We start from the raw sequence: 22,498 nt of genomic DNA on the forward strand, positions 1-22,498 counted from the left end.
CTGCACAGCCATATTTCTTGGGATTGAATGCTAGCTCTAAAATTTATTAGCTGACTGATATTAGACAAGTTTTGTAACTCCCCTGTCCCTTGCTATATTTGTCTGTAAAATGGGGATAAATAGTGTTGATTATTTATAAGGTGATTGTGAAGATTGTATGAATTAATGTATATTGAAAGCTAGGAAGAGTACTTGACACCTTACAGAGCCTGTAAACATTGTCACTTAGGTCTGGAACTCTTTCCTTGTTCTTGGCTATAGATTCTATCAGTCTAATACCCATTAAGTAATATTTCCTAAGCACCTGTGATCCCTTGTAACTCTCACCTAATTGGTGAGAAATTGTGTTTTAGTTATATGCCAGATAATGATACAACTGCTACTTTGTCTATCCCTCCCTCTAAAGAACAGGGAGTTCTTTTTTTAAATTATTTTTTATTAACTTTTAAAAAAATTTCAGATTAATGTGAGGGTACAGATGATTAGGTTACAATGTTTGCATTTGTTAGGTAGAGTCCTTATAGTTGTGTCCCTCACCCAGAAAGTGTGCCATTTACCCTTACGTTGTTTCCATTAGGTAGGAACACACCAATACCCCTCCTCTCCTCTCCCATCTCCCCCCAACTTAAAAATTTGAGTTTTTCTCTTGTGTAGGCATGTATTAGTTTGTCTTCTTGCTTCATGCTAGTATTGGATACTTGCTTTTCCATTCTTGTGGTATTTTACTAAAGAGAATGTTCTCTAACTCTATCCAGGTTAATAAAAAAGATGTAAAGTCTCCATCTTGTTTATGGGTGAATAGTATTCCATAGTATACATACACCACAGTTCCTTAATCCATTTACGAGTTGATGGTCACTTGGGTTGATTCCACATCTTGGTGATTGTTAATTGAGCTGCAATAAACAATTAAGTGCAAATGTCCTTATGATAAAATGATTTTTTTTTCCTTCTGGGTAGATACCTTGTAATGAGATTGTAGTATCAGATGGAAGGTCTAATTTGAGTTCTTTGAGGATTCTCCACACTTCTTTCCAATGAGGCTGTATTAGTTTGCAATCCCACCAAAAATGAAGATGTGTTCCCTTCTCTCCATAATTACACCAACATCTGCAGCTTTGGGACTTTGTGATATAGGCTATTCTCACTGGGCTTAGATATTTCAGGGTGGTTTTGATTTGCATTTCTCTGATGATTAGGGATGATGAGCATTTTTTCACATATTTGTTGGCCATTCATTTGTCTTCTTCGGAAAAGGTTCTGTTCGTGTCTCTTGCCCATTGATAGATGGGATTGTTTGCTCTTTTTTTTTGTTGATTAATTTGAGTTCTCCATAGATTCTGGTTATTAATCTTTCATCAGTTTTGTATCATGTAAATATCTTTTCCCATTTTGAAGGTTGTCTATTTACTTTAATTGTTGTGTCTTTAGCTATGCAGAAGCTTTTTAGCTTAATTAAGCCTCATTTATTTATTTTTATTGTTGTTGCAATTGCCAATGGAGTCTTCTTTATAAAATCTTTCCCCAGGTTGATATTATCAGTTTTCCCCACGCCTTCTTCTAGAATTTTTATTGTTTTGTGTCTTAAATTTAAATCTTTTACCCAGTGTGAGTCAATTTTTGTAAGTGGTGTAGGCCTACTTTCAGTCTTTTACTTGTGGTTATCTAGTTCTCCCAGGACTATTTAGTGAAAAGGATTCTTTTCCCCAGTGTATGCTTTTGTTTGATTTACTGAAGATCAGATGGTTATAGAGCCTGATTTCATCTCTAGGTTTCCTATTCTGTTCTCTGTGTCTATGTCTCTATTTTTGTGCCAAAACCATGCTATTTTGATCACTGAAATCTGATAGAGTGATGCTTACAGCTTTATTTTTATTATTAAGAATTGCATTTTTCTTAGTAAGCACCATAAGAATGGAGGAACCAGAATCTCAATACTAATATGAAGGCAGTAGATGACCTAATACATGGTGGAGGGTAGGGGAATGAGGGAGCATGGAGAGAGGAGGAGGGAGGGGGATGGGGGTCATGGTGTATGGCACACCTCTTGGGGTGGGATACAATTGTAAGAGGTACTTTACCTAACAAATGCAATCAGTGTATAATTCCTTGTATCCTCAATAAATCCCAAACAACAACAACAACAATAATAAAGGATTGCTTTGGCGATAAGGAGATTTTTCTGGTTCTATAAAAAATGTAGAACCATTTTTTCCAGTTGTTCAAAGTATGATGTTGTTATGTAAATGGGGATTGCATTAAGTCTTTAGATTGCTTTGGGTAACATAGACATTTTAACAACGTTCATTCTTCCCAGCCAAGAGCATAGTATGTTCTTCCACTTGTTAATAATGTCTTCTGCTATTTCTTTTCTCAGAGTTTCATAATTCTCTCTGTAGAGATCTTTCACCTCCTTTGATAGATATAATCTCAGGTATTTCATTTTCTTTGAAACGATTGTGAAAGGTATTGTACCTTTGATTTGCCTCTCAACTTGACTATTATTTGTGTATACAAAGGGTACTGATTTGTAGACACTGATTTTATACCGAGACATTACTGTATTTCTTGATCACTTCCAAGAGTCTTATGGTTGAGTCTCTGCAGTTTTCTAAATACAAGATCATATCATTGGTGAAGAGCAAGAGTTTGACCTCCTCTTCCCCCATTTGGATGACCTTAATATCCTTCTCTTGCCTGATTGCATTGGCTAGAACTTCCAGAACTATGTTGAATAGTAGTGGTGATAGTGTGTATCCTTGTCTGGTTCCAGTTCTGAGTGGAAATGCTTTCAGTTTTACTCCATTTGATATGATATTGGCTGTGGGTTTGTCATAGATGGCTTCAATCAGTTTAAGAAATGTGCCATCTATGCCTATTTTCTTACGCGTTCTTGTTAGAAAAGGATGCTGAATTTTTCAAATGCTGTCTTCTGCATGTATTGAGGGGGAATTATGGTCTTTGTTTTTGCTTCTGTTTATATGGTGAATTACATTTATGGATCTGCATGTTAAACCAACCTTGCATCTTTGGGATAAAGCCTACTTGATTGTGATGTATAATTTTTTTAATGTGTAGCTGTATTCTATTGTTATTATTGATTTTATTGAGTATTTTTGCATTGATATTCATTAGTGAAATTGGCCTGTAGTTTTCCTTTCTTGTAGGCTTCTTTCCTGGTTTTGTTATTGGGGTAATATTTGCTTCATAGAATGTGTTGGACAGCAAGAACAGTGAATTCTTTAGCACACCCTGAATAGTTTGCTTCTAGTAAGAAGGAAGTAGAAACTAAGTGCTCTGGCCAACACACAGGAATGGCAGAGGGAACAACATCACTGATTTTGAGAGAGTCAGAGATATTTTGTCTCTTCTGTCTCCCATTCTTTGCTTCAGGCCATAAGTAGGGGTAGGGAACATGCAGGCTTCTATTTTCTACAATCCTTCCATTTTTATTATTTTTTTTTGTTCATCTTTTATATTTCTACTTTATTTTTTAAATAAATCTAGGATTTTTTCTGTAAATTTTGGATTCAGTCAAAAGTCCACATTTAAGGACCTAGAAGACATGCGGTCTTAAGGCAGCTTATCCAAGTTCCATATCACCAAACCAAAACTCAACTATTATAATATCTGGCCTTGTGATAAATCAGGAGAGAAAGATAACAGCTTAATTTGGCAAATTGGCCAGTTTCAATCAACATGATAATAAAATCTCCTCTGTTTTAATTCTTAACCTGCAATCACCTGGTGTTAAGCAATTAGTCCTTTTTCTATTGTTCTGTCTCCCTGTCCTGTCTTGCAGGGAAAGTAACTTTGAAATGACCAATCTGCTTTTTGGTTTCCTTTTTCTTCAAGCCTTATTTTGTCTACAAAGCCACCCTCCTCTGCTTGGCTACCTGGAATACTTACATTATTCTATTTTATGGAATCATGTATTGCCTGATTCTAGAATCACAGTGGCACCAATTGAAATCTTTAAACTATGTGCATTTGTGATAATTTTGTCTAAGTTTCTCTTTTTCTTCTCCATGAAACTTAGGAGGCTTACTTCCTCCTGTCCATGCTTCAGTCCACTACAACCCAGCTTCTTTCTGCTCCTATTAGTGCTCTGACAGCAGCGATTTCCTAACTGCTCATGCTTTGCCCACTTCCCCTGTCTGAGGTGTCTGCTATTGAATGCTTCCTCCTTTGTCTTCCACGACACCGTCTGTCTTGGTTCTCTTCCTGACCTGTTTCTGAAAGCAAATTCATAGTAACACATTACTTCTCTTTCTCCAAAGACACACTCCTTATTTAGGATAATATTTATTGCAGTCACCTTTGAGTCATCTTGAACTATTTCTTCTCCATTTTGCATCATATAAACAGCACTCTCAGCCAGATCCAAGTAGCTTATGCCTATAGTCCTAGCTACTCAGGAGGCTGAGCTGATTGCTTGAGCATGAGGGCTTTGAGGTTACAGTGAGCTAACACTGTGACACTACACTTCAGCCTAAGTGAGAGTGAGACCCAGTCTCAAATTAATAAATAAATAAATAATACTCTCTTCTCACATATAAAGTTTACTAGCCCATACATACCTGGTTTTAAGCAGATGCCCCACTTTTGATCATATTGATAATTTAAGGTGGTGGCACACCATGGCCCACTATGATTTTCATCAAGAATGCACTCATGATGCCATGTCCCATCAACCAAGAATGGAAATTCACAAGGTCTCCCATAGGAGTTCCCATCTCTGGTATAGATCTCTGTGGTTTGGAGAGGGAGTAGAGGAAGAGAGAGTTAAAAACCTGACAACCAGCTTCAGTTAGCACATTTCTAAAGCTGTTTTTAAAGAAAGATTGTTGTTTTCACTTACGAGAATTCGATATCTGAGCTGCCTAGAGTGGAAGTGAAGAGCATGGATGCTGATGATTTAGGTCTGGACTTGACTTCTGGCTCCTGTTCTGACCTACTATGTGGCATCAGGCACGCTTTCCAATCTCGATTAGCCTTAGTTTCTGTATTTGCACACTGGGAACAGGACTCAGTGAGATAATCTAAGAAAAGCTTCATTTATTGTGGTGATGAAAAGCTAAAAGAGTCTGGCTTGGTCAAGCAAGGGTCTACTAATCTGCTGTGGGTGGCACAGTGTTTCACCAGAAAGGACACCCTGCCGGATATTAAACTTAGCTCTATTTTCTTTTCTTTACTAAGTGTGGGACCAGAAAAATACCTTGAAATCACTGAGAGTGGCTGTGGACTTTGGAACCACCTCTGGAGTTAGAGAGATGGACACATAGTCCCCTTGTTTAGAGACTGGAGATAGAATTGAGATCGTGGGTTTTGAGGAAGTGAGAGGAAGAACCACTGAATCTCTGAGTAGATTCTTGGGGAAAGAGAGGGCACTGTAATTTGGGACATGAAAGAAGAACAGCTTCAATAGGACAGTCATGGGACCAGCTGTTGGCCAATGAGGTAATGGACATAGGTTTTATTTTAATTATTTTCCCTGGTACCTGGAGAGCAGCTGAAAAGCAATACCAACATTAAATATGCTTAGAAATGCTAGAGAAAGTGCTTAATACTCATGTCGAAAATAGTTCTTTTGGAAAGGTGTTTTTATAGAACTAACCCTGTATCTATTTCTATCACCTTTTTGCATATTCTCAATTTGGTTAATACTCCGGTCATCATCAGGTCAAATAATGGCTATTAGATAAAGCATGGTAATCAGATCTTACCACCCTTTTCCAAGGTATTAGGGTCCCTTAAAATGTTTCACAGATTTGTTTAAAAGTGTGCTTAAGATGGACAGTGTTTAATTCTATATTCTTTATTACTCTTAAATGTTCAAGTGTGAGACTTAATTTAACAGTATTGAATAAATTAAGTAGCAGTATAGCAAAAGGTAAGAATAATCTGGATGCTTTTCTTTGCAAACAATCTTTTAAGGATCACTGGTTTTGTTTTCCTACGTCATATAAATGGTTTTGAAAAGGGTTCTTCTGCTCAGGAATATGATGACCTTACAAAAGGGTCCTGCTTATTATCTATGCTTTTGTTTTAACCACACCAAAATCCCCCAATATCGCACCATCAATTTCTCTTACAATATTACAATACTAAGAGGGACTGTGTTCAGGGACTATTACTTAATAGAATCATCAGATTTTTTTCTAAAACCTCTATTTCTTGGAATATCAAATGCTTTAATGTACATTTGTTTCACTAGTTCTTTACCATAAACCTGTGTGATTATAGGGGAAGAATTATATTTATTTGTGAAATCCCTATTTTTGCAGAGTAGTTACATAAAATATTGGTCTGTAAGTGACAGAGATGAGAATAGGCAGAATGAGATTAGAGTCCTCGACATACAAGGACAACTTGGGTGGCTCCTCAGGTTTTGAGTTAGATTTCATAGCTCTATGGTGGGCTTCAATTAAAAAACCTCTCTTACTATGGCTCAGTGAGTAGGGCACCAGCCCCATATACCAAGTGTGGCAGGTTTGAACCTGGCCCTGGCCAAACTGCAACAACAACAAAAAGTAGCCAGGAGTTGTGGCGAATGCCTGTAGTCCCAGCTACTTGGGAGGCTGAGGCAAGAGAATCGCCTAAGCCCAAGAGCTGGAGGTTGTTGTGAGCTGTGACACCATGACACTGTACTAAGGACAACAAAGTGAGACTGTCTCAAAAACAAACAAACAAACAAAAACCTCTTAGTCACAACATTCCTTGAAGACTGGGAAGCATACAAAGATATCTACAAAAGCAGTAGCTAAATTATGCTAACTACTCACTAACAGTTTATTCCCACACTTTCTTTGCTACTGCTGGATCTCTTAAATCCCCTGAGTTTCCTTAGTAAGGCACGCTTTCCTGAGAGGAATCTTCTCTCAATGTGTGAATTTATGATGCTAATATCCTTAAAACAACAGCTTATTATGTGATTGGCATACATTTGTGAGAGGAAAACAAGCAGATTAATGGCTTCCATGGTTAAAGAGGTTGGCAGCCTTCTAAGAGTTGCGCAGAAGTTCAGATAGTTCTACAGCCACCCTTCCACCAAAAGTTCCTTTCTCTGCATGATTCACCAAACATTCACAATTTGAAAAGTGCTAGGAAGGTCAAGATATCTTAATGATATAAATGCATAACTGGGTTCTAATAAAAAAGCAATTCAATTGTAGAATTTATAACAGCTTAAGTTTTCTCTGGGATGAACATGACTCGCACAGGAGGGGGTGAAAGGCAACCCATGGCATGGTGATAAATAGATGTTCTTCCATTAGAAGTAAATCATTTTTTGTACTGCAAAAGCCAATGGAGAAGTAAAGAAGCTATTATTTAAGGAAAGGAATCCTGATTTTGAGCCCTGGCTTTGCTGTTCAATCTGGCTACCCATGGACTTCACTTTGTTGGAACTCAGGTACTTTATCTTTCTTATTTCTAAACTTCTAGCTAAGAAGGCAATGAGGGAGGGACCGGTATCAAGAGTCTGAGACAGCAGTCTTAGAGAAAGTCCCTAACTTCAACAGCAGTCCCTAACCTAAGAACAGGAAGGGACATACATACATTTTAAAAGGTAGAATTGCCAGGATTTAATAATTGATAATATCTGAATGTTGGGAAAGCAAAGGAGGAAAACTCTAGGGTGACTCACTGATTCTGATAGGTAGGCGTTACATGGTACCAGTTATCTAGCCTCTGTGCAAAGTAAAACCAGAGGTATGCCTTGCTAACCTAAATATGCCTTTAAAAAATTTTTGGTGTTGCAAATATTGCATTTGAAAATGTCAAGAAAGACTTTATGCCTGGAACAATCCAAGATGGCGGCCGAGTAACAGCTTCCCTGCAATGGGGCACAGTGAGTCTGGGGAGATAAGACTCTAGGCATCTCTGGCTGGTGGGATCTACCTATAATCATCCCTTTGAGGATACACAGAGTCAGCAAGGGACTTCTGGACCCCAAGAGGAGGACAAAAACAGTGGAAAACTGGCAAGTGGTTGCATGTGTTCTAACGAGCGAATCCCACTGGCAGCCGTAAATACAAGCAGCAGTGAGAATGCAAACCAGAAAGGCCTTACCTGTGAACTGTTTCGATGTTTTTGGACTTGGCACTCAGTTGAACTGCCTCTGGGGAGAGCTTGAGAATGAGTGCGGAGAACGTTGGGCATTGTCTAGGGCCCCAGACTGAGCCGCTGAGCTGGATGGAGCTAATAGTGTTCGGCAGTGGGCCGCAGGGAGCCATTGTGAGAGAACTGCCCTGGCAAGCAGTTGCAGAGGCAGTTGCAAGAGCAAGGATAGGGCAGGAGCTAGTAAGCTAGTGACTGAGCAACCTAAAGGTGGGGACTGAGCTGCCTTACAGCCTTAACCCTCAGGGGCAGAGTGAGACCGGTTTTGGCACACTGGAGCTTTGGGCTGTTGCCCTGCGTAGAGTGCCCTGGTGTCACAGCTCATAGCAACCTCAAACTTCTGGGCTTGGCACCACCCGGACATCCATAAGAGCTGTACCGCGAACTTCGACCCACGCCCCGTGCCTGTGGGCCTCTGCATGCCCTGACCAGGAACTCCAGGAGGCGCGCAACCCTGCGTCTTCCCTCCTATACCCTCCCTGCCTCCACACTGGCCCAGTCATCTGGCCAGGGACTCTGGTAGCTGCGTGCCCTCCGGAGCCCTCCCTGCCTCTGCGCAGAGGCCTTCTCCTAGCCAGAGACTGCTAGAGCCTTGGGCTCTCTGTGACAAAGTCACTGGGCACCAGGCACTCCCAGAACCATGCGCACCACCTCCCGCCCTGTTGCTGGATCTGGGTGTGTCACACTCCAGAGCTGCTTCCACAACCAGAACTCCCTGACTGGTGCAGCCACAGAGGAACTTCACAGGGTCACTCCCTACAAAGATCCAGCAACAATAGAGTGATCCCACTGGGGTCTAATCTTGGAGAGACACCTCTCCAACTCTGAGGACAGCCAGAGACAATGGTGAAAAACAATCGTGAGGCAAAATCAACAGAAAAACTCTGACAATATGAATAATCAGAGTAGATGGACTCCCCCAAGGATCAATGGGGCAGACTCAGCACAAGATCCCATGCCCAAACAAATAGCTGAGATGTCAAAAATCGAATTCAGAATCTGGATAGCAAGTAAGATTGAATTACAATTCCAAGCAGTAACCAAAAAGATATCTCAAGAATTCAACAAATTCAAAGACCAAATGACCAAAGATTTTGACACATTGAGACAAGAAGTTGCAACCCTCAAAGATCTGAGAAACACAGTAGAATCCCTCAGTAACAGAATGGAGCAAGCAGAAGAAACGATTTCTGACATTGAAGACAAAGCTTTCGAACACTCATAAACTCTCAAAGAGGAAGAGAAATGGAGGGCAAAAACAGATCACTCTCTCAGAGAGCTCTGGGATAATTCGAAGAAAACCAATATTCGTCTTATAGGGATCCCCAAAAGCGACAAAGTGGCTTCACAAGGCACAGAGTCTCTTCTCCATGAGATGATGAAGGAGAACTTTCCAGACATGCCAAGAGATTCTGAAATTCAGTACCAGACAGTTTCAGAACTTCAGCACGACTCAACCCAAATAAGTCATCCCCCAGACACATCATAATCAATTTCACTAAAGTTAATATGAAGGAGAAAATTCTGAAAGCTGCCAGATGAAAGAAAACCATCACCTACAAGGGGAAGAGTATTAGAATAACTGCAGATCTCTCTGCTGAAACCTTTCAAACTAGAAGAGGATGGTCATCGACTTTTAATCGCCTAAAACAAAATAACTTTCAACCCAAGATCCTGTACCTAGCTAAACTGAGTTTCATTTATGACGGAGAAATTAAATACTTCAATGACATTCACATGTTGAAGAAATTTGTCATAACTAAACCAGCTCTCCAGGATATTCTCAGACCTATGCTCTGTAAAGACCAGCATAATCCTACACCACAAAAGTAAACCCACCCAGAAAATTGTGATCAAATTCCAACTTCCACAGTTGCAAAAGGACTAAAAATGTCCACCGGACTCTTGAAAGGCTTATCAATATTCTCGATTAATGTGAATAGTTTAAATTGTCCTCTAAAGAGGCACAGGTTGGTTGACTGGATACAAAAACTCAAGCCAGATATCTGCTGCATACAAGAATCGCATCTTACATTAAAAGACAAATATAGACTCAAGGTGAAGGGATAGTCATCTATACTCCAGGCAAATGGAAAGCAGAAAAAAGCAGGCATTGCAATCCTATTCACAGACGCAATAGACTTTAAACCAACCAAAATAAGGAAGGATAAGGATGGACACTTCATATTTGTTAAAGGTAATACTCAATATGATGAGATTTCAATTATTAATACTTATGCACCCAACCAGAACACACCTCAATTTATAAGAGAAACTCTAACAGACATGAGCAACTTGATTTCCTCCAGTTTCATAGTAGTTGGAGATTTTAACACCCCTTTAGCAGTGCTGGATAGATCCTCCAAAAAGAAGCTAAGCAAAGAAATCTTAGATTTAAACTTAACCAATCAACATCTGAACTTAACAGACATCTACAGAACATTTCATCCCAACAAAACTGAATACACATTCTTCTCATCAGCCCATGGAACATACTCCAAAATCGACCACATCCTAGGCCACAAATCGAACCTCAGCAAATTTAAAAAAATAGAAATTATTCCTTGCATCTTCTCAGGCCAGCATGGAATAAAAGTTGAACTCAATAACAACAGGAACCTGCATACCCATACAAAAACATGGAAGCTAAACAACCTTATGCTGAAGGATAGATGGGTTATCGATGAGATTAAGAAGGAAATCACCAAAGTTTTGGAACAAAACAACAATCAAGACATGAATTACCAGAACCTCTGGGATACTGCAAAGGCAGTCCTAAGAGGGAAATTTGTATGACGGCAAACCTTCCTCAAGAAAACGGAAAGAGAGGAAGTTAATAACTTAATGGGACATCTCAAGCAACTGAAGAAGGAAGAACACTCCAACCACAAACCCGAAGAAAAGATATAACCAAAATCAGAGCAGAATTAAATGAAATTGAAAACAAAAGAATTATACAACAGATCAATAAATCCAAAAGTTGGTTTTTCGAAAAGATCAATAAAATGGATAAACCTTTGGCCAACCTAACGAGGAAAAAAAAGTGTAAAATCTCTAATTTCACTAATCAGAAATGGTAACGATGAAATAACAACAGACCCCTCAGAAATTGAAAAAATCCTTAACGAATACTACAAGAAACTCTACTCTCAGAAATATGAAAATCTGAAAGAAATCGACCAATACCTGGAAGTACACCACCTACCAAGACTTAGCCAGAACGAAGTGGAAATGTTGAACAGGCCTAAATCAAGTTCTGAAATAGCATCAACTATACAAAATCTCCCTAAAAAGAAAAGCCCAGGACCAGATGGCTTTACATCAGAATTCTACCAAACCTTTAAAGAAGAACTAGTACCTATATTACTAAACCTCTTCCAAAATATAGAAAAAGAAGGAATATTACCCAACACATTCTACAAAGCAAACATCACCTTGATCCCCAAACCAGGGAAAGACCCAACAAGAAAAGAAAATTTTAGACCAATATCACTAATGAACATTGATGCTAAAATACTCAATAAGATCCTAACAAACAGAATCCAACAACACATCAAAAAAATTATACACCACGACCAAGTGGGATTTATCCCAGGGTCTCAAGGCTGGTTCAATATATGTAAATATATAAATGTAATTCAGCACATAAACAAACTAAAAAATAAGAACCATATGATTCTTTCAATTGATGCAGAAAAAGCTTTTGATAATATCCAGCATCCCTTCATGATCAGAACACTTAAGAAAATTGGTGTAGAAGGGACATTTCTTAACCTAATAGAGGCCATCTACAGCAAACCCACAGCCAATATCATATTGAATGGAGTTAAATTGAAATCATTTCCACCTAGATCAGGAACCGGGCAAGGTTGCCCCTTGTCTCCATTGCTCTTTAACATTGTAATGGAAGTTTTAGCCATTGCAATTAGGGAAGAAAAGGCGATCAAGGGTATCCACATAGGGTCAGAAGAGATCAAACTTTCACTCTTCGCAGATGACATGATCGTATATCTGGAAAACACTAGGGATTCTACTACAAAACTTTTAGAAGTGATTGAAGAATACAGCAATGTCTCAGGCTACAAAATCAACACCCATAAATCTGTAGCCTTTATATATACCAACAATAACCAAGCCGAAAAAACAGTCAAGGACTCTATTCCTTTCACAGTAGTGCCAAAGAAGATAAAATATTTGGGAGTATACTAACAAAGGACGTGAAAGATCTCTACCAAGAGAACTATGAAACTTTAAGAAAAGAAATAGCTGAAGATGTTAACAAATGGAAAAACATACCATGCTCATGCTGGGAAGAATCAACATTGTTAAAATGTCTATACTACCGAAAGCAATATATAATTTTAATGCAATTCCTATTAAAGCTCCATTGTCATATTTTAAAGATCTTGAAAAAATAATACTTCGTTTTATAAGGAATCAGAAAAAACCTCGAATAGCCGAAACATTACTCAGCAATAAAAACACAGCAGGAGGAATTACGCTACCAGTCCTGAGACTGTACTATAAATCGATGGTGATCAAAACAGCATGTTATTAGCACAATAATAGAGAAGTAGATGTCTGGAACAGAATAGAGAACCAAGAGATGAATCCAGCTACTTACCGTTATTTGATCTTTGACAAGCCAATTAAAAACATTCAGAGGGGAAAAGATTCCCTATTTAACAAATGGTGCTGGGTGAACTGGCTGGCAACCTATAGAAGATTGAAACTGGACCCACACCTTTCAGCACTAACTAAGATAGACTGTCACTGGATAAAAGATTTAAACTTAAAACATGAAACTATAAAAATACTTCAAGAAAGTGTAGGGAAAACTCTTGAAGGAATCGGCCTGGGTGAATATTTTATGAGGAGGACTCCCCAGGCAATTGAAGCAGTATCAAAAATACATTACTGGGACCTGATCAAATTAAAAAGCTTCTGCACAGCCAAGAACATAGTAAGTAAAGCAAGCAGACAGCCCTCTGAATGGGAGAAAATATTTGCAGGTTATACCTCTGATAAAGGTCTAATAACCAGAATCCACAGAGAACTCAAACGTCTTAGCAAGAAAAGGACTTGATCCCATCTCAGGGTGGGCAAGGGACTTGAAGAGAAACTTCTCTAAAGACAGACCCATGATCTACAAACACATGAAAAAAAGCTCATCATCCTTAATCATCATAGAAATGCAAATCAAAACTACTTTGAGCTGCAATAAACAGTCTAGTACAAGTGTCCTTAGGATAAAAGGATTTTTTTCCTTCTGGGTAGATGCCCAGTAATGGGATTGCAGGATCAAATGGGAGGTGTAGCTTGAGTGCTTTGAAGGTTCTCCATACTTCCTTCCAGAAAGGTTGTATTAGTTTGCAGTCCCATCAGCAGTGTAAAAGTGTTCCCTTCTCTCCACATCCATGCCAGCATCTGCAATTTTGAGATTTTGTGATGTGGGCCATTCTCACTGGGGTTAGATGATATCTCAGGGTTGTTTATTGCAGCTCAATTTACAATTGCCAAAATGTGGAAACAGCCTAAATGCCCACCAACCCAGGAATCGATTAACAAGCTGTGGTATATGTATATCATGGAATACTATTCAGCTATTAAAAAAAAAAGGAGACTTTACATCCTTCGTATTAACCTGGATGGAAGTGGAAGACATTGTTCTTAGTAAAGCATCACAAGAATGGAGAAGCATGAATCCTATGTACTCCATTTTGATATGAGGACAATTAATGACAATTAAGGTTATGGGGGGGAGGAAAAGCAAAAAGAGGGATGGGGGGGCCTTGGTGTGTGTTACACTTTATGGGGGCAAGACATGATTGCAAGAGGGACTTTGCCTAACAATTGCAATCAGTGTAACCTGGCTTATTGTACCCTCAATGAATCCCCAACAACAACAACAACAACAACAACAACAAAACTACTTTGAGATATCACCCAACCCCAGTAAGAGTAGCCCACATAACAAAATCCCAAAACCAGAGATGTTGGCATGGATGTGGAGAAAAGGGCACACTTCTACACTGCTGGTGGCAATGCACACTAAAACGTTCCTTCTGGAAGGATGTTTGGAGAATACTTAGAGACCTAAAAATAGACCTGCCATTCGATCCTATAATTCCTTTACTAGGTTTATACCCAGAAGACCAAAAGCCACAATATAACAAAGACATCTGTACCAGAATGTTTATTGCAGCCCAATTCATAATTGCTAAGTCATGGAAGAAGCCCAAGTGCCCATCGACCCACGAATGGACTAGCAAATTGTGGTACATGTATAGCATGGAATATTATGCAGCCTTAAAGAAAGATGGAGACTTTACCCCTTTCATGTTTACATGGATGGAGCTGGAACACATTCTTCTTAGCAAAGTATCTCAAGAATGGAAGAAAAAGTACCCAATGTACTCAGCCCTACTAGGAAGCTAATTTATAGCTTTCACATGAAGGCTATAACCCAACTATAGCACAAGACTATGAGGAAAGGGCCAAGGAAGGGGAAGGGAGGGGGAAGTCAGGGTGGATGGAGGGTAATGGGTGGGGCCACACCTATGGTGCATCTTAGAATGGGTACAGGTGAAACCTACTAAATGCGGAATACAAATGTCTACATACAATAACTAAGAAAATGCCATGAAGGCTACGTTGAACAGTTTGCTGAGAATATTTCAGATTGTATATGAAACCAGCACACTGGACCCCTTGATTGCACTAATGTACACAGCTATGATTTAACAATAAAAAAGTAAAAAAGAAAGACAAAAGACTTTATGTCTTTATGCTGGTGGCACTCTTTAGGTCTCTTAGCTGGTGCTCTTGGTGGGTTCTTAACCCTTTTTATGGCACTGATCACTCTGGCATCTGTGTGAAGCCCATGGATACCCTTTGCAGAAGAACATTATGAATGCACAAATAGAACACATAGGGTAAAAAAGAAAACCAGTTATATTGAGATAAACACAAGTTGGGAACTGAGGGAGTTTAAGATTACAATGATGCAACTCAAAGAAATGAGGGGCAGGAAACGTTCTGAAAGAGTCTTGCCAAGAAAATGACATTTTCTGATCTTTGGACAAATACAATGAGGCAAGTTAAATCCAGGCCAAAAGGCATTTTGTTTGGTTCTGTGTTTTCTTTTAGTTGCCAAGTTAGAGAAAGGCTTTTTTAGCACAAAATTTAAACTTGCCATGAAGTGGTATCCAGAAAGCAACTGGTTTACATTTAAGCAACCACTTTCTGTTGAGGAGGAAGCTGGCTAGTAGAAACAGATTTCTCAACTACTCCAAAGTTGGGGACTGATGAAAAGGAAAGCCCATCTCTAATTCTCTAGTATTTCTCCCCAGCAGCAGAACCTGCCATTCTCAGATTTCTTATATCTTTATTGGGAAATAGAGATTCTCCAGGAGAAAAACTTATACAGGTAATGGGAATGATGGGGGTGAAGCTGTTATCCTGAGTCTAAGGCCAAATTTAGCTTAAATGAGCTTTAAGAGAAGAAAACCTCTGTAATGTTATGCAAGCACGTACAGAAAGGTGAGGTTAAGACAACAGGACTTAGATAACGTGATAGATTAATACTTTATGTAATTTAGAGCAGCATAATGAAAAATATGTACTTGGGTGATAACTTATTACACTTAGTGGTTATAAAATAAATGTACTCATTCTTTTGAAACCTGGGAGTTAGTTGCAATCCAGTCTCTAGACTCAGAGCGAGTTGATGATCAGCTCCCCCCAAAGCAATAGTCATCTACTTATTTTTGGAAATAATATAGGAAAAAGTCCACTCTTAAAATGCTAGATCATAAATACAAACATTAAAGTGTGATTGACATGCCAAAGACGAAAATAAATAAACCCACATGAAATTCAAAATATTCTCATTATCTAAAAATCTGTAGGCAAAGAAAAATACATTTTTCTTTCTTTTTAAACTCAAAATAAAATCAGAATTTTTTGATTATTTCACTTTGGGCCTATATCAACCTTCCTTATTAATCTAATGTTTCCTTTCCTCTAGGGTTCAGAATGTCACCATAGCAAGTACATGTGCCCCAGGCATCAGGTACATTTCACATCTCAGGTTTACCACACCATGGTTGTGTGACCTCTGACAGGCACTTAACCTCTCCTAGCTTTACCTATAAAGGGGTGGGGGGCACATACCACCTGCCTCACAGGTGTGTAGTAAGAATGTAGCTTCAAGTAACTTCACAATATCCGGAACTGAATAACTCATTCACTGTACAATAAATGTGTAACTTTATTTTACACAGTTGTGAATGTTCAGTGCCACCTTTATCAATCACACAGCAAATGGTCAAAGTCCCTCCCCAGTACTCACCATGGTAGGGCTGGTCACAGAGGCTTTCCTCCGAGCCTCCTTTCTTCCAGACATCAGATGCATCAGTAGTTGCTATGGCATGACCGCTCTGCAGAGCCAGCCTATACTGGGCAGCACCATACACTGAGTGGTGGTCACACTTCCACCACAGCATAACACTGGAGTCACAGCTAAACAATCCCAAAGAATCCTCGGGTTTAGTAATGTCTAGGCCAAGGCACTTCCGGGATTGCAAATGAAAAAGTCGATGCTGGGACACCCACTTCCATAACATGTCTTCAGTTTCAAGACAGTCCGCTGCTACTATCCAGCTGGACAGGGGTTTGATGCATTGGCTTGTGTTTGCATTGATGATGGTGAATGGATCATTGCCTGAGTCAAGACAGACAGTGAGGGAAGATAGTTTAGGACTCTGAATCACGTGCCTTGCTTCCTGCTTGCTGGGGAGAATCTGAGCACACTGCACTGTCCCTTCAGAACTTTATAAGGTGTAATTACTAGGCGCGGTATGAGAACAGTGGTGGCTGGAGAGGCGGTGCTGCCTGCGGAGTAAGAGTATGTGCTCCAAAGCTAGTCTGCTGGGTTCATATTCTGCTTCTGCCACTTTCTAGCCCTGTCATCATGGCAAATCATTAACTTCTGTGCTTCAGTTTTCTCATTTGTAAAACAGTGCCTACCTCATATGGTGGATACGCGGATGAAATGAGCTAAATACATGTAAAGCAACTAGAGCAGCATGTGTGTTATTGCTATTAAAGACCTCCCCCCATTTACTAAGATAAAGAAGCCCCTAATGTTCATCTTCCTTAGACAGGTGGTTTAGCGTGAATGAAAAATGTCCTGAGCCTACTTGGCACCACATTTCTGTCTTGCATACACTGAAGCCACTATAGCTGCATAAATCATTTCATGAAAAAACAATGTTTCATTCTCACTGTATGTTCCAGACCTTTCCTTTCCTAAAATGAAAGTATGCAGTCAGGCCTCTAGGCTCCTTTGTGCTGGAGCAAATTAGTGCAAGCACACCATAGGAGAATTTGCTTAAACACCACTTCCCCCGAACCTTTTGTGGAAGCCTGAATTCATTAAGGTGTCTCAGAGGAAATGGAGAAACTTCCGAGGGAGCAGTAGAACAGTGGGGTAAAGAAATGAGAGGAAATAGAAGGCGAGGGTGCGAGGGCAGGACCCTGTGGCCAGCTCCATCATTGCCCTTTCAGGACGGTGACAGGATCTGCGGAGGGGCTGGGGGGACTGACTGTGTGAATCACTGAAGGAGGCTGATCCTCAGGCTCCAAGAATCACCTCAGCTAGCAGATTCAAGACTTTGTGGGTTTAGACAATGGGAAACTCAGAAGTAACTAGTGGAATCTGAAAACTAAAGGAGAAACCTCCCTGATTGTTCCCCTGCCACTTTCTGGGAGCTGGGGAAGATCCCCACAATGAAAGAAATCGAAGTTCTGCCAATCTGGTAGAATGGAAATTCAGAATCAAATTAAATTTGATATTCTGAGCATAATGCATAGTTTCTTGTGCATGAGTTTGTAGAGTAAGATTCACACCTGTTAACAACAAACTATAACTGAATGATTTGGTTAGTTTTTTTTTAAAGAAAAAAATTTAAAGTTATGGCACAGATCATCACGTTGATAAAAGTAAAACTAAAATATTTTAGATAAGCTTAAACAATCATTGTTAATGAACCGGAGTTTAGCAGAAAGACCCATAAAATTTTGTTTCCCCAAAAAGGTGCTTTCGTTTTGATACCAGCTTCACAATCACCAGTTTCATTAACACTAAATGTCTTTTCTAGTAATAATTCACGGTTCTTCAGAATTAAAAATTCTCATTCTGGGGTCTGGTGACTTGAGGGGAAATTCACTATGTAAATACTATCCACAAAATGAAGTCTAATTGCACTTTGAACTTCGCATGGGATTTTTTTGTTTTAAGAGTAGCAGCGACAAGAGAAACAGCAGAAACAACAACAAAAATTCTTTAAAGCTCTAAGTTATTTCTGTTTCCAAATCTGAATTTTAAAATATTGCACAGGGTGGCAGCTCTGTATGCTTGCCATAGCAGCTTCCACCTGTCACTCTATCTTTTTTGACATTTCTCTGTCATTCTCTGCTGATGGACACAGGTTGGGAGGATAGTCACAAAAAAAGGAAAATGTACTATCTTTTAAGATTGCCACTCACACTCTATCTATAATGTCCTTCTCCCACATATTCACTAGTCACTCAGACCGCTGAACTATCTCTTTTCCTAACTATTCTCTTGTGCCTCCAAAATAAAACTGTGTCCCAAATATCAGGAATCAAAGCAGAAAAAAAAGTTTGTTCCTGTAGGAGTCATGTCCATGACTCTTTCTGGAAATATTCCTTCTCCTCCCCAGTAATCTTGTTGCTTTCTTTCCTGGGCATTCTGCATTGCACCTTGACCCCAAATAAGTGAATTGGGCAAGCAATAGCTTTGCTTTCCTTTACAGGTTGAAGTTCTAGTTTTTTCAAGCTGCCATTGTAGGATCCAATAGATGAGCTATACCTCTTAGTATAGTGGAAAGAACAGTGGAGTAAGATGTTGGGAGTCTCAGATTGGAGACCTACCTCTGCTACCAGATTGCTGGTAGAATGTGGGGTTGAACCAAGTATGCAATTTCAATTTTTGACATGTTAGTAGTCATTTAGTACAGATATTATTTATATATTTTAAGGAAATGTATTACCCTTCACATATAATGTCTGCATAAGCATTCATATATAAGCTTGAGAGATCTTGACTTCTCATGATGTTTCCCCACATTTTTCTCTATTTCTAGTGGGAGCTGTTCAGTCTGCCTCAGTCTTATGACTCTTATGGGGATGGCAGGTTGAAAAATAGGAAGGACTGAGACAATGTGAAAATAATTCCTTATTTTTAAAAACTGTTACATAAAGGTATAGAATTTATTTTAGAAATGAGTTACATTTTGAAAACGCAATTATAGAACAATTTATAATATTGGTTCCTCACTGAAAGTTGTATGCTGTGTCTCGTTCATTTCACAACTTTATACTTGTCCTCAAGGAAGTTTTAATGTTTACATCCAAATATAATATGGGGCCAAATACAAAAGGAAGAGGTTGATGAGAAAAAAGAGCTTCATCACCCCTAGAAGCTCTTTTAGAGCTCTCCAGTGGTGTTTGAGAATGGGTAAGTAGCATTACCACAAATTGAAAGTTAATTTTTAGTATCTTTCCATTTATCAACAGAAAACCATCTCTCTGTGTTTTTATAATGTCTGATCACTAAGTAAGTTCAGTCTTTTAGGACCTAGACCAAAGATCTTTGCATAATTCCAAAGAGAAGCAAGATATTAACATAACCACAGCCAAATGGAGAGAGAAATGTCTTGGAAAGATAATAAGGGTGAAGACTGTAGCATTTATAGTTTCAGGGGAACTTTCACAGCTCACACTGTGTAGCATATGTCCAGAGTGTACAGGTACAGTAAGTAGGAGAGAACCAGAAGTCTGGTTTACTAGTTCAAAAACAGGCCCTGAAGCAACAGTCAGGTCCACAGCAGTCTACTAGGAGTCAGAAAATTTTCAAGCACACACTGACTCCCCCGAAGTCCCCGGAGAATTGGTTTATTTCAAGCTGTTAGTTCTCCAAGCAGGCAAAGAAAGAAACTGAGCGCTTGGCATGTCCCCAAGGACATGGAGGAACAGATTCAGCATTTGGGTGACCAAGACCACCTGCACAAGCCCAGCCACACACTCGTGACAAGGCGTACACATCATCCTTAGCATCATGAAGCTGATACACTGCCAAACAAGTTACCCAAATAGCTGGGTGTTCAAAATTCCAGTACTTCCCCTAACAAGGCCACAAGTCTGCTCTGAGGGTAAAAGCCGACCAGGGTGGTTGCTAGGAGTAAGGAAGAATACAAGAAAACATATACCTGTGGGGACCTATGTGCAAGGAGAATAGAATTCAATGTGGTGCTCTTTGCTTTGGGTTGATGAGAAGGGCAGAGATTGTACATATTGTAAGAATCAAGGAAATGTTGAATTGCATGGAGGAGACAAAACAGATAGGAGAAAAGCAGATATAGACAGTGATTGAAAGCTTAGGTGTTTTCACTGTAGTGAGTTGCTCCGTGAGTGACATTTTTCTCCTTGGATCATGGGGCAGGCAGAATAGAATTCTCACACCAGTAAACCATCTTATTATTAATGGCTCTTTTGGAAGTTCCCAGCTGAGAGAGTCAAAGAAGAATGGAGAAGTGTGAATCAGAGCAGGGTCCTGGATGCAGATAGGATGAGAAACCTCTTCCCATCACTTTCTTAAGGAAGTCTAAACTAGATGGTAACTTAGCTTAGCTGTAAAGAAAATAAGAGCCACAAACAATAACGTTTTTCAAACTGTCTCCACTGTGTTTTCCTTCCTCATAAAAGCAATATGACAGAAGTTGTGGATGGGGCCTGCTAGCAGACTTCTCATTAGGCAGCCCAACCAAGAAATGAGGTCCTCAGCACACCTCTTGCCAAGGCAAAAAGAGAAAGTAAAAGTAAAATTTGGTTGCTGCCAGGGGGGCTAGTGGGGCTGTCATGACCCTGGGGATCAGCAAAGGGGTCTCTTCCTGGTCCTGCTTCCGGGGTGAGAGGAAGAGATCCTCCCCAAGCAAGCGACCCCCGCTTCAGCATGGGACTGCCAGCCTTGGGAGGGGAAAGGGGGTCATTTGGGGCTGATAAGACAATTAGAAGAAAGAGTTCCTGCTCTAGGCCGTGGGGGAAGGCGTTGTCAACAGATTCTTGGTCCCGACTTCCTTTTTAACAGGCAGCGTGAGTGCAGTGAGGCGACCAGTGACTGGGAATCCTTGGCGCGGTGAGGGGAAGCCCCCTGGACACTGAGTGTCCCAGTTGGCCAAGGAGACCAAGGGGCGAAGGAAGAGGGAGATTGGGAGGGTAGGATGTGCGGGGAGATGAGGAGAGGAGCTTCGTATTCCAGGGATGCAACGTTTTGCAGTGGTTTTCTCAACCTTCCTAATGCCGCGACCCTTTAACACAGTTCCTCATGTTGTGGTGACCCCCAACCATAAGATTATTTTCGTTACTAGTAGCAAAGAAAATAGTTTTATGGAACAAAAATAATTTTATAGTAAGTGGGCACCACAACATGAGGAACTGTGTTAAAGGGTCGTGGCATTAGGAAGGTTGAGAACCACTATTTTAGAGGAAAGATGAGGAGTAAGGTGCGGGGGATCTGCCTGGAGAAGACCCCAAGAGCCTCGGTTAGGATGGACCCGGTCCCCTCCGCACCTGAAGGCCCTGCCCTCTCCCACCTCCCTGGCCTTCCTCCTGCCCCGAGGGCAGCGGCGCGCCCTCTCCGCCCGACCTGCCCTTCGGCTCACTCGTCTGGCTCCAGAGCCGCCACCCTCATCCCCAGCCCCAGAGCAAAGCAGCTGTGACCCGACCCCGGAGCGTGGCCCTGGGCCGGGAGGAGGAAAGTCCGCAGACCTGCAGCGTCGAGGCCCCCAACGGACAGGTGGACGGACGCGCCCGCGGTTACCTGAGCGGCCAGAGGGCTGCGCAAGCCCAAAGCACGGGAGGAGCAGCAGGAGGAGCCCCGCCGCGCGGCGAGGGGTGGCCCGGCGCGTCCTCATCCCGAGCCGCCCGCCTGGTCCCACTCGGCGATCGGGCGCTCGCGGTACCCACCCTCCCGGCGAGCCCAGCCTGCCCGGTCCGCTCTCCTGCTCGGGGCTTCCCGAGGCGCACGGGTCCCGCCCCCGCCGCCCTCGCCCAATCAGACGGGCGTCACCTCGGTCCCGGGCGGGGCGGGTCCCGAGTGCAGCGGGTAGCCGGGCTCTGGTCCTCTGCGTTGGGTGGGTCCTTCCAGGAGGCGGCCCGTGTCTGTCCCAGGAGGTTCGGGTTCCCGCCTCCGCATCTGTAAAGTTGGGGAGGTGCGGCCCTAGCTGGGACTTAGCTTCGCCCTGGTGGGTGAGTTCGGTCAGTTTAGGACCTTGCCCTCTACCTAGTCCAT

The 22,498-nt window shown here is 40.9% G+C and overlaps 1 protein-coding gene across 3 annotated transcripts in view; it reads right to left on the reverse strand.

Moving 5' to 3' along the window:
* The window catches only part of LOC128589810 (CD302 antigen), a 190,133-nt gene extending 167,959 nt beyond the window's left edge, over positions 1–22,174 (reverse strand). For all 3 annotated transcript variants that reach the window (XM_053596509.1, XM_053596507.1, XM_053596506.1), the window contains exons 1-3: positions 22,028–22,174; positions 16,475–16,846; positions 4,581–4,751 (exon numbers count right to left, since the gene is read on the reverse strand). In XM_053596509.1, the coding sequence (XP_053452484.1) occupies positions 4,581–4,751; positions 16,475–16,846; positions 22,028–22,121 (637 nt within the window). In that variant the 5' untranslated portion in view covers positions 22,122–22,174. The remainder of the gene's footprint in view (positions 1–4,580; positions 4,752–16,474; positions 16,847–22,027) is intronic.
* Between the last annotated feature and the right edge of the window lie 324 nt (positions 22,175–22,498).

Source organism: Nycticebus coucang, chromosome 7 (assembly GCF_027406575.1).
Source record: "Nycticebus coucang isolate mNycCou1 chromosome 7, mNycCou1.pri, whole genome shotgun sequence".
NCBI classification, from domain to species: domain Eukaryota; kingdom Metazoa; phylum Chordata; class Mammalia; order Primates; family Lorisidae; genus Nycticebus; species Nycticebus coucang.